General features: G+C 44.1%; 1 protein-coding gene across 1 annotated transcript; it reads left to right on the forward strand.

Annotated features, from left to right (window-relative positions):
- Positions 1 to 321: 321 nt before the first annotated feature.
- LOC139641319 (protein crumbs homolog 2-like) lies at positions 322 to 27,841 on the forward strand. Its single transcript, XM_071515639.1, has 13 exons — positions 322 to 391; positions 9,075 to 9,770; positions 10,671 to 10,866; positions 13,069 to 13,208; positions 15,603 to 15,788; positions 15,917 to 16,030; positions 19,819 to 20,790; positions 21,822 to 22,363; positions 23,840 to 24,005; positions 24,719 to 25,580; positions 26,446 to 26,562; positions 26,728 to 26,854; positions 27,620 to 27,841. The coding sequence occupies exons 1-13, from the start codon at positions 322 to 324 to the stop codon at positions 27,839 to 27,841; spliced, it is 4,410 nt and encodes a 1,469-aa protein (XP_071371740.1).

A 27,841-nucleotide genomic window follows, 5' to 3' on the forward strand; every position in this document is an offset into this window, starting at 1 on the left:
GTCCAATCCACAGGCTCCGCCCCACGTTTTCCTCCCATCACTCTCCGCTGGGTGATTACTCTGCTTTACTCTAGCCCAGCTTGGTCCCCGGAGGACTCATACACTCCAACAGACACACACACACACACACACACACACACTCACACACACTAACACACGCTATACGCACTACTACTGCTGCCCAGGCATGTGAGCTGCTGCCGCTCACTTAACAGCTAACTTTTTACCACACTGGATGGACCGCTACTAAGATGCTGGATGGGGAACCTGTGGAGTGAGGGCATCGCGCGACACTGACTGGGGACAAAAAAAAACCTCAGCATGGAGTTTGGAAGAGTTTGGTCCAAGTACCAGAGGACCGTGCTGATCACCGTGATGATGTTCAAACTGGGTAGGGCTGCTCATCTGCCTTCTACAAGTGCAGGGATGCAGTGGAGGAAATAGTTTACACAGCTTTTTTTTTAGGCTGGCATCAATCGATGGGTGATAAATTCATAGTATACAAAGTGGCTTAAAGATGATGTAAGCTATATGAGGATAGGGTCTTTAAAAGGGGAAAAAAGCATTTTTGCTTCTATCAGTGTTTTTTTGCCTTATAATAATCACCAACTGTAGTCTCATGTAGTTTATCCATCCTTTCCATTTACTACTACATCCCTGTGGAAGTGTGTGAAGTAAGTGTATGTGTGTGTATGAGTGTGTGAATGTGTGTATAGGCTTGTTTTGCTTGTTTATGTGTATGACTAAGTAAGTTGCACCGTGGAAATACATGTCTACATGTCTACATGTGTGTGTGTGTGTGTGTGTGTGTGTGAAGCCACTCTAGGATGCTATATATTATTAATGTAGGAGTAAATGATAGTTGGACTTTCTCACATGTGTTTACAATACGCAACAGCTGAGAAAAGAAGAGAAAAGCCTCAAAGGTCAATGTGTTCATTTCATTGAAACATACAAAATCCAATGTTGAAAAGTAGCTTGAGTATCATTTTATTGTTTTTCATATATTTTATTTGGAATAATTTTGGAAGCAGGTGATTTGATCAATGGAGTATTTGTTAATCTAATGATTTCTAATGATTTTGGGGTTATGAAGTGCCGGCTAATCTATAATCTGACATACCCAATACATTTTTATTGGCTTGAATGCTTATCAATATCATCCATAATTCATACTGTAGTGGATAATGAACTAATTTAGCAGGATCTAAGTGGCTGGTGGGACTTCTGACTCACTATTGGGGTGTGGCTGGGTGAGGTGGGGGGGGGGGGTTTGGGGGTTTGGGGGTGGTTGGGTGGGTGGGGGGGTATTTTCTGACCCCCACCACCTCCTGAAATCCTCTTGACCCATTTTTCCCGCGACCCTTCGTTTTGTGGGAAAAGCGTCTGAACCTCGTTTAAAATGCAGGCGGACCCCGGGCGGCAGGGGATTGGCTGGACCGGCATTGTTAGAGATCGCCATGGCGACGGGGCTGAGCGTCCGGCTGCACTGCTGCACCGCTTTTTTGTCTCTGATTTGAATAGGGGGGGGGGGGGGGGGAGCGACGGGTATTAAGGAGCGTGGCAAGAGACCTGGCACTTTGAGCTGCCATAACAACCTAAATACAACAAGGGAACCGCAGTGTTCAGATGATTTTTTCATAGCTTTCAGTGGATGGAGTGATGATTCAAAAAGTTGAGTTAAGTCTACTGTATTCAAGAAAACACGTTACTTTTTAAGGAAAAGGTTAAAAAATAAGAACTGTGATTAATTTGGTGATTAATTTGTTCAAATCGTAGCTGTAAAAGGAAGCAATCCAAAAAAATTAGCAGGATAGGGTTTGGTGTACTGCAGGGTAACAGGGTCTAATGATGTATGCCTATTAAATCTACTGTAATCAAAGACTAAACAACCTCATTTGAAGGAAAACATAAGAAAAAACTGGGCAGATCCCCCTATCTATCAGCCCAGCCATTCTTGATAGCACTAAGAGACCTGCCAACCCCAGATGACACATACAGAGGAGACAAAGGGAAAGTGCATCCCAGGCTTTCGATGTCCCAACTGTGACTAATGTGGTGAGAATTTGCTCAAATGAGTGTTTCACAGCTATAAGTGCAAGGCTGGTGACCCAAAAAGCTGAGGAATAGGGAGTTCGGTACAATGCGTGGTAAAAGGTTCTAAAGATGCATGCCTGTTAAGACTCAACTCAATCTACTTTTTGGCAAGGATCATCCCCCGTATATCCTCTATAACCCAGCCTCCCCAGAGAGCTGTAATACACTGCCAACCCCAGATGACTCATCACTCTTAATACAAGGAAAGCCAATGGATTTGGGGAAGACAGAGGCCAACAAGCTGCTAATTTAAAGGGGATAGATATAATTATAACTGATATTTATTTGGGCGATCTAAATCGAACAACACTAGTTTGTACAGTAAGCAGGTTGGAAAAGTCATGGACAGGGGCGGTCTTACCATTAGGCAAATGTAGGCGACTGCTTTGGGCCAGAGGGGCCCCACAGAAGACATGAATAGAACAAATGTAAACTTATTTTTAATCAATTTAAAATAAATGTACCTATTGAAAAACACCCGTCATGGTCCCCCCCCTACTCATTCAGGCTACAGTGGGCTATTCCACTTCTTGTGATTGTGCCATTTGACTTTAAGCTAATTTTACTTGCGACTGCATCAGTAGAGAGAAGTAAAATAATAATAATAATTATAATAATAATCAGCAAAGCTACCCATGTAGAGCGGGAAAACAAAAAAAAAATGTCCTGGCATGCATACTTTGCTCAGCCCAACTTGAAGGTAATGTATAGAAAGGATGGATTAAAAAAAGGGAAAGGGTTGGGATTCAGGGGGGCCCCATGCTTGCCTTTGCCTAGGGCCCCCAAATCACTAAGTCCGCCCCTGGTCATGGAGGGACATTTTGAAATCTGAGACATTACAACGCTAAAATTCAAAACAGCAGTCGGTCCTTTCCAGTGTTAAAAAAAAGACGCATCATTTTTCACCCATCTGTGTGTCTTAAAGTCTAAAAGTAGTGCACAATAAAAGATGTAAATATTACACAGCTTCAGTAATCGCATCAGCAAAGATAGGACAAAATGACAGGATGAACTGGCATTGACCAACAACGAGCGGCTGTCTCTACAGTTTCTCTCACACACACACACACACACACACACACACAAACAGACAACACTCCTGCATTGGCTGCCTACCGATAATGACACACACACACACACAGTCTTACTTATGTCACTTTTGGGGTATTTACATAGACTTACATTCATTGACTGGAGACTTACCCTAACCCTAACCACTACTTGCCTAAACCTAACCCTAACCCTAACCCTAACCCTACCTTAACCTAACCCTAACCTTATAACCACTGACCCAAAACTCAGCTTTTTACCAATTGGGGACCAATTGCACAAGCCGTCCCCAATCAACTGGTCTTAAGTCTAGTGTGTGTCCCTGAAAGTGACTTAAGTCATACCCATACAAACACATACACACACACACAGAACACCGTGATTTGGATAATTTACAACCAATTTTAAGTTTATGCCTGAAAAGCTTTTTCAAACCAGAAGAACTGTGATTTCCCTACAGAAAAAACATGTCTGTACACCAATGTATAGACAGTGTGGGACAACGCACACATGTTGCATATCTTACACAACATATATCATGTCATACTAGTCCTCAAACTAGACTCAAAAGATGTGTTTGAAAGGGCTCACAAAGCAGACAAAGGGATGTGCATCACAGACTACCCGTGTACAACTGTGACTGATTCAGGGAGGATTTGGTGCATTTTTCTGGGGGGGGTACAAAGCGAAGGCGGCCCACCTGCTGTGCCGCCTTCGGAGCACAAAGCCCGACAACCCAGGCGGGGCTGCCAAGTCTCTCGGCGTGATTCAATAAAATTCCTCGGAGCTCCACTCGCGCGTTAGCCAGGGGCTTCCCTTCCCTGTGATTCATGGCGTTCGCTGCTTCCTCTGCCCTGCAGCGTGACTTTCTGTTGCCGTCTGACTGGGGGCGAACTCTTTTTTTTTTTTCTCTCTCTCTCTCTCTCTGTAACTCCAGGCCCTTTGCACCCGCAAGGAGTCAAAAAACATATCCAATTTATTTTTTAGAGCGGTTTGATCATTTAGTGTAGATCTGTGATTCTCAACCTTTTTCATATCAAGGACCCCTAATTTAGTCTGCATTTAGGTCTCGGACCCCCATTTGATGAGATTTTGTGTCTTGGACCCAAATATGCAAATATTTTTATTGTTAGATATGATTTTGTCCAGAATTCCATGACTGTCTGTATTGTAGGTAGAGAGATGACAGTGAAACTATGATCAAAACAGTCATTCTTCTACATTCTGCAATTGTGTTAACTTCTTGTAAATGAAATAATGCTGAAGTTTAACAATTTATCAATTTGCCTGGGGACCCCCTGGAACTCCCTCAAGGACCCCTGGTGGTCCCCAGACCCCACGTTGAGAAACACTGGTGTAGATGATGTCAGGGTGTCTGAAAGTGTGAAAAAGTCCAAATTAAAGGCCTTAAAAAGTTTTAAAATGTCTTATATCCACTTATTAGTATTAGTATTTTTTCACCATGTAATGAGTACAATATGCATCCTTTCTGCTTTATCCTATCTGCTTTTTCTTATTTTTTTTCCCATTCATCAGCTATGTTCAATCAGAAATAGGCTAGTTTTGACAGCTTTGATGGTTTTTTAAATTGGTGTTAAATTGAATTCCAGGTAACATTAAAAAGATCTTAAAAAAGCCTTAAATTTGGCTTTCTCAAACCTGCAGATTCCCCAGAATATGAGATACTCACTTCTTAGACAAATCAATGATGAAACAACACTGCATGTTTATCTAGTCCCTCCCTCCCATCAGAGGGAGTAGTGATACATCTTCCCTAACCCTAAACCCCCTCTGAGGAGCCGTGATGCGGTCTCTGGACAACGTCGGCGGTTTGATCCTGACATCCCCCCCCTCTACCTGCTAATAGACGAGTGTGACGAGTCGCTGGCCTCTGCTCAGTGTTATTGTTGGGGTTTTTTTGCGAGGCTGGTACCACCAGGTGCCGGAGATCATCCACCCCCCCCCCCACCCCACCCCCGTCTGGCCATAACCATGATCTATGAACTGTTCCGCGACACGACGGGTGATATCAGCCCGCTGGAATGTGTCAGAGGGGGTTGATTGGGTTTTGGGATGGAGCTGGAAGTGAAGACCAGAGGGGGTTACAGGTAGTGCGGGGCTTCTGATTTATTTAACCTGGATTTATCTAGGTTAGTCCTGGGAAAGATCTGGGGATCAGCAGAGAACAAGACCGGTAAAAAAAGAAATCATAAGTAATAGATGATCTCAGAGAACGTAAGCGAGGGAGAGGGAGGTAAGAGGGAGATGGAAGGATATGATGCAAGACGCAAGGAATGGCACAGTTAAAAGACAATTTGGCACAGTTTAGGGCAGTGGTTCTCAACGTGGGGTCCGGGGACCACCAGGGGTCCTTGAGGGCATCCCAGGGGGTCCCCAGCAAATTGATGAATCGTTAAACTTCATTATTTCATTTACAAGAACAATTATAGAATGTAGGAGACTGACTATTTTGATCATAGTTTCTCTGTTATCTCTCTCCCTATAATACAGATAGTCATGGAGTTCGGGACAAAATCATATCTAACAATACAAATATTCTCAGATTTGGGTCCGAGGGACAAAATCGCATCAAATGGGGGTCCGTGGCTCTAATGTGGACTAAATTAGGGGTCCTTGATATGAAAAAGGTTGAGAACCACTGCTTTAGGGGATTTCTAACACTTTTTCAGGGAGACAATAACATCACAGTTTGAGGCAAAGAAATACCATCAGACCTGGTTCAGTTAACTCTTGTGGTGGGATTCGCTGCATCGAGAATATCATCCATCACTGAAAAGTCTTGCAACCGCTTTCTTGTCATCGTCTAAACTTTCTGGCGCTCATAGTATTGTCCTATGCTGCAGAACTCAGCTATCTGGCAGCTAAGTAGGCTAGTATTTGCAGATAGTGTTTGAGCAAGTGAGAGATGTTTTGCACTCTAAGGAAAAGTCCTATGATGCAGGTTTGTTGAACTGATAAAAAGGCAAGAAATCCCAAAAAAAGGCCAACTAAAGCAACAAGAGGACCCACATTGATTTGCATGAAAAAGAGTGCAGACACCCCAAAAGTTGCACATGAGCAAACATTTCAGTCACAGACCATCAGTTCAAGACCCAGACCTGATTCTAACAGGGTATATCATCCAGCTTATGTGCCACCATGCATTCCGATTAAAACAGAGGAAGCACAAACAACAACGCCAACACGCCGCTTCCCAGGATTCATCAGGCATCAAGGTGTCAGGAGGAGAAGTGAGAGACTGAAAGCTTGTGTGAGGAGGAAGGCTTGGTGTTAGAGCAGATAAGGAAGTGACAGCACAGTGTGCATGCGACAGGAACTCAACTGGGGGGGGGTGTTAAAGTGGGTGCAGAGGTAGGTAGGTGTTATCTGGCGCATACAAACAGATTATCGCTTGAATGTTGGCGATGGATTTGCTTATAGAGGAAAACGACCAATGTAATTTTGTTGGATGCTTTTATCCAAAGCGCCCTCGCAGTACCTTGATTTCTAGCATGGGTTTTTGGCATTTGGCAGGACTTGATCCCTGACCGACAGGGGTTCATGTGGTTCCACTATCTCAGGGTGCACAGAAAGGAATTTTAACCCTCTGTGACCCTTCCTGAGGAGAAAAGAAAACTTACTGAGCTTCTCTAGTTAAGTAGGTAGGGGAGACCGGGGTATGTTGTCACACTTTTTACTCATTGGTGTATTTCTCAGCAGTGCCTCACTACTGAGATACAATATATATTTTTCTAGGTAGATTAAGGACTTCTCTAAAAAAATGTTTGAATAATTTACTGGGAGCAAAAGTTATTACTGATGAAATGCCACTTGTGACAACTTACCCCTCATCAGGTCATGTTGTCACATAGACAAGTCCAGCAGAGAGGCCACTTTGCTACAATCATAAGGCAAAGGTTTGTGGGTTCAAGTACCAAAATAATATTTATTCAGAAAAGAATGAATGTATGCTACTGTAATGTAATGCTATTTCTAAGCAAAAAAACAATTTGGATAGTTATGACAACATGCCCTGAAATCAATGTGACAACATGCCCCAACTAGGCATTCCTGACAAAGCTCCCTTCCCTGAGAACATAGCTTGACTAAACCATTCAGATTTATTATCGGGTTATAGTGGACCCTTGCTTTTGTGTGTTACAATGTACCATTATTTTGAAAGAAGAAGAAAAAAAAGAAAAACATAAAAATTATTCTGTTTTGACTTAGACTGTTGTAATCAACATGTTAAGAACGTAAACATTTGTGTAATTGGACTTTTTAGTTTCAGAAATAAAGCCATTGAGACAACTGACCCATGTGACAACTAGCCCCACTCTCCCCTATATTGTAAATCTATAGCAAATTACTGAATTAGTTTGCTGGGAGTCCAGCATGGTTTCTGACTTTTGATAAGTTTACCATAAAGAAGTATGGGCATTAATGGAGTCAACAGTGCAAGTCCTATTTGGCAGTAGTTTACTAGTAGCAGTAGTAGGATTAGTAGTAGTAGTAATAGTATTATCCTGGAACTGTAGGTCTGTATTGATTATGTGCTTCAGTATTCCAACCAACACAAATTCCTTAAATACACTCATACTTTCAATATGAAAATGAGTGTTATTCTCAGAAAATCAGTGCATCTTTTCAAGGGTTTAGTGCTATGTCACCACTGTACCTCTCTATACCCAACCCTATACCAGTCTGATGTAACGCGCGTCAAACTGTGTGTACATACAGTAGTGAGTGAAACTTTCATTGAGAATGCTGACAGCTGCTGACTTGGTGGTCTAATAAGTTTACTCCAAACGCCATCTGCTCTGACCTTAAGTCCAGAGGAAAGAGGGGCTTTTTACTCTTCATTACCAGATTGGTTTCTAAGCACCTCTAAAGGTCAAAGTTACAGGTAACCCACTGTATAAGCCAGAGGGTAATACACTTCAAGCTCATACAGAGAACAAATTAAAGGTTCAGTAGTAGGTTACTCTGTCCGTAGTTAAGGTCATTCCATCTGTACACCCGGTAAAATGAGTATGAAGTACTCACAATGCCATGAATTCATCACTTTATACTTTTTATTCTGAGTATTTCTTTAGGCTATTGAGATTAATCGACTGATTTTAAAGTGGTAATCATTTAAAAAAAAAATGTTGCTCAGCGCTCATTGCTTTGTTTTTTCTGCACTGCTCTTCCCAGAGATCACCTGTCAATCAAACAGTATGTCCAGTACTTTGACGTCTCTACCTAGTTCTTCTGTTTATTCCAAACAAACAAGAAACGTAAACACATCACTTCCTGTGCGGCAGAGGATTTTTCCCAGGAAAGAGCTACCAGACACCGGGTGTTAAGAACAGCAAATGTTAAAGTTTTCATGAACCGGATATAGGTTGGATCACTCTTGTGTCATATCAGTCGGTGAGAGAGAGTAGCAAATCACACATTTATTTAAATTGAAATGTAAAAATATTATAGATCGTTACTTTAAACATAACACAACCAACCATTTCAGCATTCAAACGTGTTGAGTGTAGAAATGAAAGCACATATTTAAAATCTTTGGTATATTGTCAGATCGTAAAGTTTTTCATAAATTTTTCCTTTGCCTCGTTGAGTGTAGAAAGGTCACAAAGGCTAAAATAATAGCAGTACACTACTGCTATTATTTTGTACACCCTCATTATGCTGTAATTCAAAATAATAGCAGTAGAACTACTGCTATTATTTTGTACACCCTCATTATGCTGTAATTCAAATTTTTTCCTGCTTTCATTTCTACACTCAACGAGGCAAAGGAAAAATTTATGAAAAACTTTACAATCTGACAATATACCAAAGATGTGAAATATGTGCAGTATGAGATAAGTGAAGAATTTGAAAAATATAACTCAAAGTACCACTTTAATACTACCAATGTTCTTCCTTTCCAGGGCTACTGTGCACAGTCTCAGCCGACAAATGCCTTTCATCCCCCTGTAACAACGGCTCCACTTGCCTCGACCACATGGGCGACTATGTGTGCCTGTGCCCCAAAGGCCCGGTGCGGTACATGGGCAAGAACTGCGACGAGCTGTACGACGCCTGCATCCTGGCACCCTGCTCCAACTGCACTAGCGCCCCCGGGACCGAAGAGTTCACCTGCCACTGCCCGGACGGCTTCACGGGAGCCAACTGCACCCGGGTCATGGACGGATGCGCGAGCGAGCCCTGTGAAGGCGTCCGGTCCCACTGCGTCAATGGAGTCAATGGCTTCTCCTGCCACTGTCCCTTCGGATTGGGAGGCGAGGACTGCCAGGATAACGTCACCCTTTGCTCTGAGGGGACGTGCCAGAACGGCGCCACCTGTACCGATGTCCCTGACGTCGGGTACCGGTGCCAGTGTGCTGCTGGGTTCCACGGAAAGCACTGTGAGGAGAACACAGACGAATGCCGGTCCGAGCCCTGTCAGAACGGGGCCATCTGCAAAGACGGGGTCAACGCCTACCAGTGTTTCTGCGTGCCTGGCTTCCAAGGCTCCCACTGCGAGCTGGACATCAACGAGTGCGCCTCGCGACCCTGTCGGAACAACGCTACATGTGTGGATGAGGTGGATCACTACAGCTGTGACTGTGTGCCAGGCTTCAAAGGTGAGGAACTCTCTAGATCAGGGTTATTAACTAGAGTTTGCAATGGCTCAGTATCTTGAAATTTTCACAATTTTCATACCCGAAACTCCAAAGAATCACAAGTATTCAGTGTTTCCCCCAGAATCTTCTTCTTGTCAGGGTAGAAAAGCCTCTGAAACAGCATTCAGACCATCACAGGACACTAAAACTCTCCATTGAAACCCAGACTAATGAAATTGTTTTAGGTGGGCTAGCAGCTCCTTATGGCAGGATGAGGCAGATTTCACTGCAGGTTTTACAGCCGTTGAGTTAAATCTTCAAACACCACACTGGAATGATTTCTCTGGTCGAACATGTGATATGAAACAATGAATACCAATGTGGAATCTAATCAAAATGCTGCATTAGATCATGACTGGTCAATATCTGATATTGAATAAAAGGCCAATATCTGAATATCGGGCCCCATACTGTATATCAGTCTAACCCACATCAGTTTGTCATGGAAAGACCCCTCTCTTTCCATACCTTCTACTCCTTGTCCTGGAATATCTTTCTTATCTGTTAGAATAGTGTTGCATAGACATTTAACTCTTTACCCTTTAGGCAGTTCACTGACACTCTCATTAGATTAGATGAAATTTTATTGAGTTGGGCCATTTCAGCAGCAAATAGTAATAGGAAAGAAGAAACAAGAATATAGCAAATTGTGGGTATTAAACATAACACAACTGACAGTTTTAACACTTCTACCATGCACTTACCTAGTTGGACTCCCCATGTGTCAACGTTGCCCTCTGCAGCTGAGGCCCTGGCTGCTGCCGTGTCATTGTGTGTGTCTGTTTGTGCGCTAAGATCATTACGCGTGTTGCCGATCTCATGGCCTGGCCCGTTGCCATTTCCCATACTGTTTTCCTGAAGGGATTAACTGCGAGGTGGAGATCGACGAGTGCGAGGCGCACCCCTGCCAGAACGGCGCCACCTGCCGGGACCACGTCGCCGCCTACACCTGTGAGTGTATGGCCGGCTTCCAGGGCCGAGACTGCGAGGTCAACATCGACGAATGTTCCAGCACGCCCTGTCTGAACGAGGGCAAGTGCGTAGACCTGGTCAACAGGTACGGTGACACATACACCCACGTATCCATACTGTCCAAACCTCTATAAGGGTTAGACTGATATAGGTTTTTCCAAGAAATTCCAAGAGGATTCAGAGTTTCTCCTGGAGTTTTATCCTTGTCAAGGTGGAAAAGCCTCTGAAACAGCATTTAGACCATCATGGGACACTAAGGGCGTTTTCACACCTGCACTTTTAGTCCGGTTAAATCGGATTCTGGTTCGTTTTCCCCCTTGGTGTGATTTGTTCGGGTAGGTGTGAACACAGTAATCGCACTCGGGTGCAGACCAAACCAACCGCACCGAGACCCTTTCGAGGAGGTGGTCTCGGTCCAGTCCCAAACGAACCCTGGATCGGTTTGTTTGTGGTGGGAACGTGATCCGACCTTGATCTGACCCAACTACCAGGTGTACTCAATTTACTCTGCAAGTTTGAGCTAAACGGCTCCTGTAGCCAGGTATAGCAGGTATAGCAGGTACAGCAGGTATAGCAGGTATAGCAGGTACAGCAGGTATAGCAGGTATAGTCAGGTATAGCAGGTATAGCAGGTAAAGCCAGGTATAGCCAGTATAGCATTTTCAAGACATTTCCCTCGAAGTGCATTTGGCATTCTGCTGGTACAGTTTTGCCTGGTATATTGCCCAGATAATTACAACAGTTATGAGCAAATGCCAACTCTGCCGTTGCTCCGTGTTGCATAGCAATGTGCACTAGTCCAGAACACAGGACCTTCTTCCTGTATTTACTTTCTTGCTCCCGCCCCAGACACATCTGACCAATAAGAGGAGTGAACGTTCTCACGTGATTTGTATTGATGCATTTTGGTTCGCTTGGATTTTTCTCCGTGTGAAAAGAAACCGAACCAAGGGGAAAACGCTCCAAGTTTACAAACTCATCAAGATTCAGACCAGAGCAAACAAACTATAGGTGTGAAAACGCCCTAAAACTCTCTATTGAAAACTATAATGATGAAATTCTTTTAGGGTTAGCAACTCCTTGAGGCAGGGTGAGGCAGATTTCACTGCAGGTTTTACAGACTGTTGAGTAAAATCCTCCACACCACCCTGGAATGATTCCTCTGGTCAGACATCTGCTATAAAATAATGCCTACTTGTGTGGAATCCGATCAAAATGCCACATTATAATCAGGGTTAGACCTATATATTGAGTTTGACTAGGGGTTTGACTAAGAGGGGAACCTCTGACAGGCCAATATGCGATTTTTAATAAATAGCAAAGTTCAAAAGCAAACTGGAACATTGGTCTATGCCTAATTTCCATATCTCTTTGTCTCTGCCTGTCTGCCTGTTCTATTTCCCACTCGTGTTGATCCAGGTAAGCTTAACCCCAATGTGTCATCCAGCAGTGTGTTGTGCCAGCCTGGGGCGTCATGGCAGACATTAAAGTTGACCAGGGATAAGAGTTAATCGACTTACTGTTGGTGATGATGATGAGTCATTAGATGGCTGGATGTTGTGAATACCTGGTAGAAAAGCTGATGAGAGCAGGGGGGGATGATACAGGATTTTGGATTGAGGCTGAGGATAAGACAGCTGGGGACCAAAACAAAGTATGAAACAGTGTTATACAGTATGTTAACTATGAAAAACAGCCTGGTTTTTACCTTGACCAGCACGCATTTTTGAGTTTTTCAATGGGTTTTAAAATAGTTTCATGAGCTGCAAGATTGTATAATAATATCAACCCATAGAGGAATCATAATCTTTCAGTTGAAGTTAAAAAATTAAAATCACCAAAATTGGAATTGCGCAGTTTGTCACATGACAAAAGTGATATTTTGACCATACAGTATGCAGTATTTTTATTGTGAAAATCTACAACACTATTGTAAAATGCTCTTTAAATAATTTAGATTCAAAATATTATTATTATGCTTGGATTATAAAATCTTTGTTCATTATATGTGTCATCTTGTTTAGTTGTTTTTCCTCCAGCTCCTCTTGGCACCAGAAAGGCCAAGCCACTGTTGATTGACGGCTGTTTTGAATTTTAGATCAAAATATTCCAGCTTTCAAAATGTTCCTACACCCAATTTCTGTACAAACCAGTGTTGTAAGATTTTCAAAATCATATTTAGCTCCCTCATTTGACAGCTTCTTGGCCCTCTCTTCGACCCCCCCCCCCCTCCCAAATCCATTGGTCTTTGTAGTGTAAAACAGCATCTGTCTCTGCTGTTCCCTAGCTATGAATGTGACTGTGATGGGACCGGCTTCGTAGGCGACCACTGTGAAGAGGATATTCCAGAATGTTCCTCTGACCCCTGTCAGCATGGAGCCACTTGCCTGGAGGGGACCAACCAGTACAGCTGCCTCTGCTGGCCAGGTACACACTCACACCATGGTTCGACTGATATGGGCTGTTGAAGGCCGATACTGATACTGAAACTGATATTGATACTAATATTTTTGGATTGAAGCTGCTGATAGACAATAATTGTGTGCCAAGATTTATCTTATATCTTTAAGACAGAATTTTATTTTCTTAAACTGCATTAGGCCATCATCTTTTGTGCATCACAAATCACATTGGGATTAATTCTCCAATGGACCTCCATGATGGAGCCATGTTGGAAATGGCTGTGTGGAAATAATGCCTAAATATAACAACCAGGCAAGAAATAAGAGAGATAGCTGAAAAAGATTGATGTGGTATGGATATAGGCCAATTTAGTCATCTCTATTCCGAAACACTGAGTTGTAGCTTGATAAGTCAGTTAAGTGAACCGGAATAAATTGTTGTTTTCTGGCTGTTAGCTAGCTAACTAGCCGGCAGGCTAATTTAGCAAAGCACCCAATGCCCAATGTTAACACATAAGTAGCTACGTAACCCTAGCTGCTACTAGATACGTTACAAGCTGACATTATCTAAACACTACATAAATCAGATATATCAGTGATGAAATGTTCAGTTCCCAGTTAAAAACAGCACAGAAATTAACCATGTCTATTCAGAAGTTGAGATGACCAAGTTGAAATGTAATCACCTGTTCTCAGCCGTTGTTGCCAAGACATGGGGGGCTCCACTATGGCTGCCATAGAGTGCATCATTATCATCCGCAAGAGAGACCTCTATTGGAAAACTATGACTGTCTAACCCTGGTATAAACCAAATAGCTCAACCACTGACAACAAAACATGTAGTTGTCAGTCAAACATAGTTACTGTTTGGTAGCCTATAGCTTATCATAACTTGTTCTAAATATGTTACACTATGCATTATACAGTGGTGGAAGAAGTACTGAGATCTTTTACTTAAGTAAAAGTAGCAACACAACAATGTAAAGATACTCCATTACAAGTAAAAGTCCTGCATTCAAAATCTTACTTAAGTAAAAGTACATAAGTATTGGCAGCAAAATGTACTTAGAGTATCAAAGTAAACATACTCATTATGCAAACTGTCCCCATTTAGAGTTTTTATTTTTCATAAATTATTGGAATATAAATACTGATTTATTGACATACATGTACATGTAAGCAGCATTTTAAAGTTGTCAACGTGAAGCTAATCTTAACAATTTAGCTATACTTTTGGGTGGTCTAATCTATAACAATGCTATTTTATAGTTATTTTATAAAGATGATCAAATGTTTTAAATATAAAATATTGATCTGAAAATTAACTAGAGCTATAGCTGTGAAATAAATGTAATGGAGTAAAAAGTACAAAGTAGCATAAAATGGAAATACTCAAGTAAAGTACAAGTACCTCAAAATTGTACTTAAGTACAGTACTTGAGTAAATGTACTTAGTTACTTTCCACCACTGGCATTATATACAAATAACTTACAGTCTTTACATTATGTAAATTTTCAATGAAAATGCAGAAGCCCCAGTGAATGAAGTACATATCTTCTACATTTTACTATCAAGCATATAATCAAAGCAAACAAAACGCTAGAGGCTCCAGGTATCATAAAAAGCCTAGTAAGAAGCTGTGCACATAAAGAGTCTCCTTTTGGGGTTTCCCACGCATAAATCAAACAGATTAGAGTTGAATATTACGAGCCCGGAGGTTAGAGGACAAGAAGGGGGGTGAAGAGCAGGGGTGTGCTTTTGCACCACAATGCCATTTAGGGCAGAACTGTATGGAAACAGCAGTGCGTCACTATTTAAATCTTTCAGGGCTGTGTTGAATTATGAAAAGTGTTGCATGAGCACATTGCGACAGGGAAAGATGCAGACGTGTGCAGTCTTGCTGTGATTTTTGCTGTCATAATGTGTGTGTGTGTGTGTGTGTGTGTGTGTGTTAGACTGCAGGCCTAACAAAAAGGGCCAAACAGCTAGTAACTAGACCACTGGTTCTCAACCTTTTTCATATCAAGGACCCCTAATTTAGTCCACATTAGGGCCACAGACCCCCATTTGATGAGATTTTGTCTCTCAGACCCAAATCTGAGAATATTTGTTATTGTCAGATATGATTTTGTATAGAATTCCATGACTATCTGTACTGTAGGTAGAGAGATAACAGTGAAACTATGATCAAAATAGTCATTCTAAAATGACAAAATAATGAAGTTTAACAATTCATCAATTTGCTGGGGACCCCCTGGAATGCCTTCAAGGACCCCTGGTGGTCCCCGGACCCCACGTTGAGAACCACTGAACTAGACGATGCTTTTTGTATCCTTAAATGTCCTTAAATCGCTCTCATGTCAGAGCTTCTGAAATGTGTGTGTGTATGTGCATGCATTTATATTTGTGTGTGTGCAGGTTATGAGGGGGAGAACTGCCAGGTGGATATAGACGAGTGTGAGCTGACTCCCTGTGAGAACGAAGGGGAGTGTTTCCAGCGCTCCGACGTCCTGAACTACGGGACGCTGCCTGAACTCAGCACAGCCAATTTCAGCTATGAGGATGCGGCTGGCTTCATCTGCCACTGTCCGCCAGGGTTCACCGGTAAGACCTTTCACTTGATCCCATTGGTCAACTTAACCCGTTAGAGCGTAGACACCGAAGTCATCCAAGTTTCTCTAGAAGATCATTGTCTTCCGAGCAGAGAAGTGACACAACTTTCCCTCTTGCAGGAGACAATTGCTCGGTGAATGTGGACGAGTGCGAGTCCAATCCGTGCCGGCATGGGGGAAGCTGCGAGGATCTGGTCAACTCTTATCAATGTGTGTGTCCAGGCGGCTTCACAGGTAGGAGCACCTCCTTATCTCCTAACCAAACACCCTCGGCCTGACCCGCTTCTTGCTCACTATCAGCCAGTTTAGACATGATAACCCTCCCGTGCCAGGTCCCCGAATCTCCTCGGCCAAACAATAAAAGCGCTAATCCTCCTCCTGCCGATCATTCCTCACGGCCTGCCAAGGTATTAGTTCCTCATTAGAGGAGATTTGTCGCTGCATCGCTCAAAACAGGGGGGAAATCGCACCAAAAAACCTGACCTTGAAACACACAATCTGGACTTAGAAGGGAGGAATTCCGCCAAAAAATCTCTCGTCGACAAAATGAGAACCTAATTGGCTAACAGTATTACGGCCACGCACTGTGTGGCGGGCCATAACAGAGCGGGGGGATAGGACGGGATGAGAGGGCATATGGTATGGGGGAACATAGCAGAAAAACAACAAAGCCAATAGAAGCTGCCATATGTCAGCTGTCCAGCTTGGGCATTAAACGGGGGTCTCCCAAGAAATTTATCAGGGGGAGGGGAGATTATGGCAAAGCCGCTTATGAGCCTAATTAAGGCCGACTGAATAAAAGAAGATACGAGAAGTTCTTCGGAGAAAAACAAGGCCCTTTTTTTCCCCAAATGAGCTGCATTTCATCCCTCTGGTATGCTGCGGAGTAAACATACCGCTGTTGTGCAACAGCAACCAAATATAGAGGGAAAAACCCCCCATATGGCACAAAAATATGATCCTATTAGCTTTCTATGGCACGTGCGCAAGAGGTTGACTTTCCACGTGCGTTAGGTGGTCTCCAGTCGCCTCTGTAGCTGGCTGCTAAGCCAATTTAGATGAACCCCTCTTATGCCCTACTCACTCTGCTTGGGTCATGCTTAGGGTTAGCAGCTAGGGTGAGACCGATATGGGTTTTTCAAGGCCGATACCTGTATTCTTGGATATGTTTTGCTGATTTGTTTCTTTAAATTTGACAAATTCCATGCCAAAAAAACCCCAAAAGTATTAGTGTTAGTGTAAGTATTTGGAAAGGCCTCTGAAACAGCATGTAGACCAAAGGACACTAAATCTCTCCATTGAAACCCAGGATTTCAGTTTCAGTTTCATTTGTTAAAGTTTGACAAGGCAGGGTACAACATACACAGCATAAAAACACAGTTTTTAAACAGTGAATCCTGAAACGCGTCAGACATTACAGCGATCAACATCATAAGCAAAAGCATGAAATTCAGAACATAAACCCTAAAATAAATAGGTCATTTAAATACGTCCAACGTATTGGACGAATAACATTTTTTTCAGCTTTCCACCCCTAAGTCGTAATATCCACTGAGCTGAAGTATTGACTTAACTTCCGAGGCCAGGGGCGTAGCAAGTTTCCTCAGGCTTCTTAAGAAATGTGTATTGGCGATATATCTGAGTTGTGCCATTATCACCAGAAAAACAGGAACATTGACTTTTCCAGTAGTAGTCACCATCCAGATCCACTATGAAGGAGAAGGCCACGTTTCCTAGAATCCATCCAAAATCCCTGAAGGTGGATTTCATCCACATGTCTTGGCCCTCAGATTACCCATGTTGTCTTTCAAAGATTTGATTTGTCTATGTATTTCTTAGTTAATACTGTGTTAAAATCAATAGAGCAAAAAAAAAAAAAATCTTGGAGCCCAAATTCATGCAGCTGCCCTTAGAAGTGCCACCTAGAGGACAAATGGAGAATAATAATACTACTGCTACTACTACAACTAGTACTGCTATTACTGCTACTACTACTACTACTACTACTACTACTACTACTGCTGCTGCTACTACTAAAAATAATAAAACATATTCAGACATATGTTGAATCTGATCAAAATGTTATCAATTCAGGTTAAGGGCTTCCAATAGACCCGTGATTCTCAAACCTTTTCATATCAAGGACCCCTAATTTAGTCCACATTAGGGCCACGGACCCCCATTTGATGAGATTATGTCTCTCGGACCCAAATCTGAGAATATTTTTATTGTTTGATTTTGTCCAGAATTCCATCACTATCTATATTATAGGTTGAGAGATAACAGAGAAACTATGATCAAAACAGTCATTCTTCCACATTCTCTAATTGTGTTAACTTGCTGTAAATCAAATAATGGTGAAGTTTAACACTTCATCAATTGGCTGGGGACCCCCTGGAACCCTCTCAAGGACCCCTGGTGGTCCGGGAGAACCACTGCAATAGACAACCAGTGTTGTATTGATCAGTTCTACAATAAATATGTAATCAAACAAACTGGTGACGACACGGATTGGCTGATATCCCAATTTTTAATAAAAGATCAATATCGGCCTCATATATCGGTCTAACTTAGGCCTGGTCCCCCCCTACCTCCAGCACCTCCAGCGCCTCCAGCACCTCCCTCCTGTTCATTATAATAGCTCCCGCCGCTAGTGGGCATCCGCAGGCCGGCGCATCGATCCCAGGGAGGGACTGCAGCGCTGCATTCCTCCTTGTCAACACTGACAGGAGCCAGCTGGAGGGCTGGAGGCTTACTGCTCTGCTCGGGCTGGGCTGCAGACAGGAGGGGAGGAGGAGAAGGCGGGGGCGAGGGAGGGGTGGGGTGGGGTGGGGGGGGGGGGGTGGACGGAGGGATGGAGGGAGGGGTAGACAGGGAGGAAGAGAAAAGGTGGGAAGGGCTGCCTGTAATCACTCCTGCCTGTCCGCCTGGTCCAGAGTGGAGGAGTAGCAGACAGTTCTGCTTTGTAAGCTAGGGAGAGAGAGAGAGAGAGAGAGAGAGAGAGAGAGAGAGAGAGAGAGAGAGAGAGATAGAGAGAGAGAGGACCTGGTTGTGTCACTTCTGTCATCTACGAGTGTGAGGAGTGTGCTGGTTGTTGACTCAGTGCATCATGGGGGGAAGGAGGTTGCTGCTGCTGCTGCTGCTGTGCTGCTGTGGGCCTTGGGGGCTGGCAGGTACAGTATGGTGCTTTTTAGTGCTACATTTAAAAAAGAAAAGTTGTGCGTTTGTGTGTGTGTGTGTGTGTGTGTGTGGGCGGAGTCTTGGCACAGACAGGACGAACAGCTTTAGGGTTCCTCGAGTGTAGAGTATTTTAAAGGACTATGGTAATGCAAGTTGACTGGTGCTGCCAGGGCTTAATGTTGAATGCGGTTTGATGAGGAGGCTCTGACTGCTGCTTGGTGTCTGAATCGACAACCTGCAGATAGCTGAACTGTATTTGTTTGTGCCGCATAAGTAACCTGAGTTTATTTGACAATATTTCAAAGGTCCGGCTGATCCAATCAGTGTCACAGACATTGCTTTAATTGTGTTAAGGAAGATTCCAAATCTAATTCATCACTCACTGTGCAATTATTGGCCATTTTCTGCAGTCATTTCCTCATCTGCAAATGATGATGATGGAAATCTTCTTGCTTGTGTAATCAAACCTGTGTCTGTTTATTTGCGTGTGTGCATGCTTAGCTCTGCATCTAATTAAGTTATTTAGTTTGGCTTTCCAGGCACTCAGTACAGTCTCTTGTTGTTTGATTGATTAACTGGATTTATTTGATAGGTTAAAATGCAGCATGCCAACACGTATAGAGCACTATTTTTCAAGATGGCATGGAAACTACCTAACTTTTTTCCATTGTGATCCAAGTGTTTAGGTAACCAAGAGGGAGTGGGAGTTGGATCAGTATGGCTAAAATAAACAGCATAGTTCTTATGTTAACCACCCTCACATGAGAAATGCAGCACAGCACCCTTATCTGTAGCCCTTTGTAAATGTCAGTCTCTGAAACGCTGTATTATCCTCCACGCAGGCGTTCACTGTGAGGTGGACATCAACGAGTGCGAGAGCGATCCCTGCCAGAACGGCGCCACGTGCGAAGACGCTGCCAACTCCTATAGGTGTCACTGCCCTGAGCCGGAGCCTGGCCTGGAGCCCTGGGGTGGGCGCGACTGTGACGTCCGCCTGGTCGGCTGCCAAGGCCACCAGTGTCAACACGAAGCGACCTGCGTCCCCCTGCTGACCGACGACGGACAGCACAACTACACCTGCCTCTGTCCGCCCGGCTGGAGCGGGGAGCGCTGCAACACCTCCACCACCTTCTCGTTTAACTCCGAGGGCTACGTCCACATCCAGCTGCCCGTGTCCGGCGACAGGTCCCGGCGAGAGACTGACCGCCACGACCAGGACCAGGACCAGGGGCTCCACATGCAGCTCCGATTCAAGAGCACTCTGCCCGACATGGTGCTGTACTACCGGGGCACCGTGGAGCGCTTTGTCTCCCTGGAGCTAGTGCAGGGCTTCCTCCAGGCTAGGGTGAAGTCAGGGAAGGTGCTGCAGGTTATCCACCCTCAGCCGGTCAATGACGGAGAATGGCACCAGGCCACTGTGACCATGGACGACAGGCTGGTTCTGGTTGTGAAAGGTCCTGGATGTGAGGATGGAAAAGGGTGCACAGTGAAGAACGAAGGCTACAACCATCTCATCTTCCTCCAGCGCAGCTCCTTCCGACAGTTGTTTGTTGGAGGGGCACCAGAGGAATATTTGGCCCGCACAGCCAGTGGGAGGGGGTTCATTGGCTGTATGGAGGACTTTCAAGTTGACCATAGGCTGCTGCTGCCTCAGGACCTCAGCAGAGAGGAGAACAGGGGTATGGAACTGGGATGCACCAAGAAAGACTGGTGCGAGGTGGACCCCTGCTCACAACGTGGGAAATGTGTGGATATGTGGGTTCGTGCCAGCTGTGAATGCCACCGGCCCTACTATGGGGAAATCTGTGAGGAAGGTAAATGTACTGATATCTCATACGGATGCAGGAATACTCTAAACCTCAAGGTTCAAGGTACATTTCAGGTGCCAGATGTATTTCCAAAGACTGGTGCAGGGATAGGATGGTAGAGGGATAAAATGGGCCTCCAAATGAAGATATAGTACAGCCATTTTGTCATTCCTGTGTCAGACTAGATGTAAGATTATGTAAGATTCATAACCTAAAAAAACTGCATTAGGTTACTCGACAGAATAGCCTGCAGCATCAGTTTTAAGTGGCAAACATTATTTTGAAAATGTAGGTATCAAATATCTACTGTGGAAATGGTTTTCTAGGTTTAGATGTAAATTTATTTTATTATTTAAATGCTAAAAACTGAAAAGAAGGTGAAAAAAAGACAGCTCGACAGAGTCACAGGTGAACTGGGCACAGGAACCAAATGACATTAGAACTGCACAAGGCAAGATTGTTATGTAGAAATCCACCCGTCTCTTCAGGCAACATAAGTGGACAAGTGAGGCTGCAATGGAAAAGAGTGTCCCAGAGTGAAATCCAAAGGTGTCCCCTAATGTCCCCATTCACACTCTAAGAAGAATACATTTAGTTACCTCTTGGGGCAGCCAATGTCCGAATTGCCTAGTGCAGCTTTAAAACGCAACACAGAGTGCAAAAACAACAAAATGCATAAAGACCAGGGAGGGATCATTTGAAAGTGTAAACCAATGGAATATCAGTTAGGAAGAGAAAGGCAGTTTTAGTTGATGGAAGGGGCGGAGGGGTGGCACTGTGTTGGATTTATTGGCTGGAATTTATATTTACGACTACTGGTGCAGCATGAGGTCACCATTAAAGATACTCCAGGAAGTAAAAGTAATGGGAGTTCATTTCATGGATGCTTTAATAAAGACCATGCCAATGTTCCACACCCTTAATTTAACACGTCAGATAGCTGACCCAGAGCCATATCAGCTCTATGAGTGAACAAACAACTCAATTAACACTTGTCAATGCTAAGTTACTAACAACACTGTGCTTGCCTCTCTCAGAATACCCATCCTGGACCTTCAGTCACGAGAACACCACCAGCTTCGCCTACTTCGACATCTTGGAAACCCACGGAGACAACTTCACCATCTCCTTCTTAATGCGCTCCCTCAAGCACAACGGTGTGCTCCTGCAGCTCCGCCGAGAAGGAAAGCCCTACCTGACCGTCTACCTGAAGGAGGGAACCGTCGCCATCTACAGCCCCCACACCACGCTGCTGTCCGAGGCCGCGCTCGTCACCGACGGCCGCAGCGAGCTGGTGACGGTGGAGGTGCGCTACGGCCACGTGGTCTTCGCCAAGGCGGGGAACCATCGCGCTTTGGGGAACGTGAGCGTGGAGGCGGGGGACGCGGCGTACCTAGGAGGGCTGCCTCCGGACGAGAACACCACGTCCTGGGGGGGGAACTTCAAGGGCTGCCTGCAGGACGTTCGCCTGGACCACAAGCATCTGACCATGGGAGATCATCCAGAGGGAGTGGAGGTTTACCGTTCAGTCAAAGAGGAGGATGTGCTACAGGGATGCCACAGTGATGACACTTGCAAGGTAAAGTAGAAGTATACATATATGGTCATCAGTACAACTTCAGAGTTTGAGCACTCGTAATATCTTTTCTCACCCCTCAAAATGATCTGAAACAGTGGTTCTCAACGTGGGGTCCGGGGACCACCAGGGGTCCTTGAGGGGGTTCCAGGGGGTCCCCAGCAAATTGATGAATTGTTAAACTTCACCATTATTTCATTTATAAGAAGTTAACACAATTAGAGAATGTAGAAGAATGACTGTTTTGATCATAGTTTCACTGTTATCTCTCTACCTACAATACAGACAGTCATGGGATTCTGGAAAAAATCATATCTAACAATAAAAATATTCTCAGATTTGGGTCCGAGAGACAAATCTCATCAAATGGGGGTGGCTCTAAAGTCGACAAAATTAGGGTCCTTGATATGAAAAAGGTTGAGAATCAGTGATCTAAAATGTAGAGAGAAGGGCTTGATTGATGTAGGTGTTGAAGGCCGATAAGGATATATGATTGATTGCTGTCATTTTATTATAGTGTCATACACCATACTGGTGCTCAGCCCACACAGGCTTACAAGACACTGTAAGTGAAAGTGATCAAACGTACAATGGTACAATGATGAAAACATAGAATGCATGTTGTCCGTCTACATTTCACTTTTTTTTTACTTTTTTACTTTTTTTATTACATTACAAACAATGAAGTTCAGTATCGTAGTATCCAATATCTCATTCAGAATTCAAAATGAATAAGGATTCCTTCTTTCTTTCCCACGCCTTGGAGATATATTGGGCAGGGTCAAACTCATAGTTTCTAAACTATGACTAGTTTCTTCTCCATCAGAAATAAATCACAATGAATTAGCTTACCACACAACTTAATTCTCAAATCATTATATATAGGGCAATAAAACATAAAGTGAATTTAATTTTCAATCTCATTTAAGCCGCAGAGTGAACATAGTTGCTCTTCCTCCGGAGTGTTATTGTATTGTCCACTTTCAATAGCAAGGGGTAATGTACCTGATCTTAACTATGCACATGATGATCTTTTACCTTTTAGATGGTGATTAACCTATGATTCAGGTATATACATTTTGGACTAAAGTTGCCAATAGCCAATATTTTTGACAATATTCAGTATCTCTAAACTTGATCATTTTCATGCCAAAAATTCCCCCCAAAGTAGTCAAGGATTCAGTGTTTCCTCCAGGATGTAAATAATAATAATGATAACTGACTCTGATAACTGACTTTTAATAAAAGGCCAATGCCGGCTCAGTGTTGTCTGATAGCATTTGCTGTGCCATGTCCTGTATCGCTGCGTCCCGGCTAACGCTGAGCTGGCGCTGAACCCCTGTGATCTGTAAGTGAACGCTCAATCCTCTCTGCAGCTTGCACCTACGCGGTCGCATCAGGTGAGAGATTTTGCAAACGATCGTCTAATCCATCCATCTGTGTGTGTGTGTGTGTGTGTCTGTGTGTGTCTCTCCACAGGATAAGCCGTGTTTGAATGGCGGACAGTGTCAAGTCACCTGGAATGACTTCAAGTGTGCCTGTCCCATGAACTTCTCAGGCAGGAACTGTGAGACCCGTCTATGGTGCGTCGATAGCCCTTGTTCTGATGGAGTCCGCTGTGTCGAGCTGCCGGATGGTTATGAGTGTGAGTGCGCCTTTCAGCTGTGTTGTCATTTTATCATGCCAAGTCAGGTCAAGTTTATTTGTATCGCATAGGGCAGTGGTTCTCAACATGGGGTCCGGGGACCACCAGGGGTCATTGAGAGAGTTCCAGGGGGTCCCCAGCAAATTAATGAATTTCAGAATTATTTCATTTGCAAGAAGTTAGCACAATTAGAGAATGCAGAAGAATGACTGTTTTGATCATAGTTTGACTGTTATCTCTCTAACTACAATACAGATAGTCATGGGATTCTGAACAAAATCATATCTGACAATAAATATATTCTCATTCTCATTCATTGTGATTCTTTGGGTAACTACTGTAGACAAATGAGACCATGGTTGATATGATTGGTTGCTTCTGTCTCAGCTTTAGCTCTGTTTATGCTGGAAGAATAGCACCCTATTCCTGTTTTGTGCCATAAAGCAATTCAGCAGTACCATATCCGACCCGGTGGCACACAAAGTAAAATGCAATGTAGAGGCTGGTACAGGCTGCCAGTCTTCTCAGTGATGGTCTCATTTGCAATTATACTAATGTCTTAAAATAAATGTGCTAATGATTTATTAAATTGATGCACGTAGCACCTTTACATTACTTTCTAAGATGGTATTTTTTGCAGTTCATATAAACACACAATGCTTGATTTCAATAACTCTGTTCCATATGGCTCACCTGATCATCTCCTCCCCCAGGCTTAACTGAAGCCACCTTTCAGGACAACGCTCTCCAGTATTTTGCCAACAGTTCCCTGGTGAGCCCTGTAACTAACATCACTATGGATGTACGAACACGGGACGAGAACGGCATCTTATTTCGGGCCGGCAACAGAGCCGAGGTCTTCTGCCTGGGCCTGCTCAACTCCACCCTGCTGGTCAAACTCCGGAGCGGGGAGAGTCCGGAGCTGCTGGCCTTCATCAGCGACGTGACCGTCGCTGATGGGGCGTGGCACCGCATCCAGCTGGCCATGGCCGACCCCACGCAGCCGGCGTCCCGCTGGCGCCTCACCGTGGATGGGCAGAGGGCGGGCGGCAGCCTGGATGTCGGCGGCAATCTCAACTTCCTCAACGACACCCGAGTGTGGCTGGCTGAGAACTTCACCGGATGTTTAGGGGAGGTGAGGGTGGGCGGAGTCTACCTGCCGCTCATAAACCTACCGGACCCCCCGCAGATGACCCGCTTCTCCAGGCGGGGCGGGCACGAGCCGATCGTAGGATGCCACGGCGCCCCGATTTGCGATTCCCAGCCCTGCCTCAACCAGGGCGTGTGTCAGGACCAGTTTAACGACTTCAACTGTAGCTGCAGCCCAGGATGGGAGGGGGATTTGTGCCAGTCAGAGATAAATGAGTGTTTGCCAGACCCCTGTGTCTATGGTACATGTAGTGACCTGCTGGCAGACTACCAGTGCGACTGCCAGCCTGGATACATGGGCAAGGATTGTCAGGACGAGGTGGACGACTGTCAGCAGTTCAGCTGTGTGAATGGGGGAACCTGCCTGGAAGCCATGGGAACCCACACTTGTTCATGCCCGCAAGGCTACAGAGGCAAGCGTTGCCAGTGAGTACAACAACACATCTGAGGATTCATCAAGCTGCTGCTTTCTGTGTACATTTAAATTTTTACGTTTTAGGCATTTAGTTGAGACTTGTATCTAGCATGTACCTCGTATCACCTTCTCTTGCACAGTTTTGTTGATCTAGGACTTTAAATTTAATCTACTGTTGGACTCATTATAAGTCGCTCTAGATAAGAGAGTCAGGTAGATCCTAAAATGTAAATGTAAATGACACTATAACAGAACACATGGGCGTTAATGGACTTATTTAGTTTTGCTGGGATCAAACCTGTGGCATTTCTGTTATGGGACAATCTCTAACCACCAGGCCACCCTGTCACCTAATACACTGCTGAGGCCACTGACCAATATGGCCAATAGCTGTGTAAATATTTCTGGTTTTAAAAGAATAGTTCACCCAAAAATGAAAATACTGTCATCATCTACTCTGAAGAACTGGATGATGATGATGACAGAATTTTCATTTTTGGGGGAACTATTCCTTTAAGTTGCTGATTATACGTATGTTGTGCCTCCCAGAATTGTATTCATGTTAGCCTCTGAAACAGCATTTAGACCATCATGGGGCAGTAAAACTCTTCAAATCCAGACAAAAAAAAGTGAGAGTCATACATATTCATGCATGTGGAATCTGATCAAAATGTCTCATTAGAATCTGCTCAGGTTAAGGTCTTCCCATAGACAACCAGTGTAGTATTGATCAATTCTACAATAAATATGTAATCATGGGAGACACTGACTGGTGGTATTCGATTTAGCAAACTTATATATCGGTCTAGTCCTAATTGTAAAACCATAGAATCATATATTCGATCGTAATAGAAAGTGTCTGTGTGTATCCCATAGGTGGCGTTTCCCTCCGGTGGCGTGCTATGCGAACACAGAGTGTCTCAATGGAGGGGTTTGCATGGGGGGCATCTTGGGGGGCAACTGCACCTGCAAGCCGGGATACACTGGTGCCAGGTGAGAGCAGCGATATGCACAGTACACTCCACGTTCCTCACACTCCTGGTCGAGGGAAAGTGTGTCTTAAAGCGTGTCCCAAGTGCAAAGGTTAGGAATGTGTATGTGTGTGAGCTGCTGGTCTGTCAGACAGCGTTGTGTTAAAGCCCCGGTGATGTGTTTCAGATGTGAGACAGAAATAGACGAGTGCGAGTCCAGCCCTTGCCTCAACGGTGCCACCTGCCTGGACAGACTCAACCACTTCCAGTGTATGTGTGTGCCCGGCTACAGCGGTGCACTGTGTGAAAGCAATGTAAGTGACATGCAGATATTTACTGATACACTGTGGGTTAAATTCACCTTTACCTGTACGTATGCTGGTTATGACAATTTAGCTTATTTTAACTACATGACCTACATTTTTCAACCATTAGAGAAGCATTTAATCCTTCAATTGAATAATCAAGATGAAGCTTAAAGATGACCAACAGAATTTTCAGAGAGCAAAGAAACAAAAAACCTGGTCGTAATGTTGAGTGGAGAAAACTCACGGATAAAAGTAGACACTGTATTAATACTAGAGAAGCTTGGAGAAAAGTGAAGTTAGCATCCTTCTTACTCGACTGGTAAGTTAGCTTGCTAGCTACCTATGTTGAGCTGGAAAGTCTAGTACATGATGTGCTGGTGGGTTAAGAAAGTTAGATGGTATGGTTACCTGAACCGCCTGCAACTTAGGCTGTCAATCAAATGAAGGGGCGGAGCTTCCTCTGCAAGCTGCACTGAGATCCAGATGTAAACACTGTAGCCTTGTAAACATTCAAAATGAAGACTTTCTGAACATCTTTGATGGTAATAAATGTATTCAACATAGTCACTAGGGTCTTAACAACATACAACATACTGAAATTAATGAACAGAAACAAATGCACATTGTTTACATGAAGAACTGTTGTTCATCTTTAAATAATACCTGTGGGGTAACTGGGTTGTTACAGCAGCAAATGGTAATACAGCTTGACTAATAGGTATCAGACTGATCAGTACGCCTCCCTACTACTACTCTATTCTCCCCTTGTAGAAACAACAGCATAAGGAGCGAGTCCCCTGGCTGGCGGTGGCCATCCCCCTGACCACGCTGTGCATGTTGCTGGCCATCCTGGCGGTGTTTTTCCTTATCCTGACGGCCCGCAAGAAGCGCCAGTCGGAGGGGACCTACAGCCCCAGCTCCCAGGAGGTGGCGGGGGCGAGGCTGGAGATGGGCAGCGTGCTCAAAGTGCCCCCCGAGGAGAGGCTGATCTGA

The sequence above is a fragment of the Centroberyx affinis genome, unplaced genomic scaffold (assembly GCF_046629955.1).
Source record: "Centroberyx affinis isolate AG114_WGS23_722 - 3 ecotype Tasmania unplaced genomic scaffold, CSIRO-AGI_Caff_v1 ptg000362l_1, whole genome shotgun sequence".
Classification (NCBI taxonomy): domain Eukaryota; kingdom Metazoa; phylum Chordata; class Actinopteri; order Beryciformes; family Berycidae; genus Centroberyx; species Centroberyx affinis.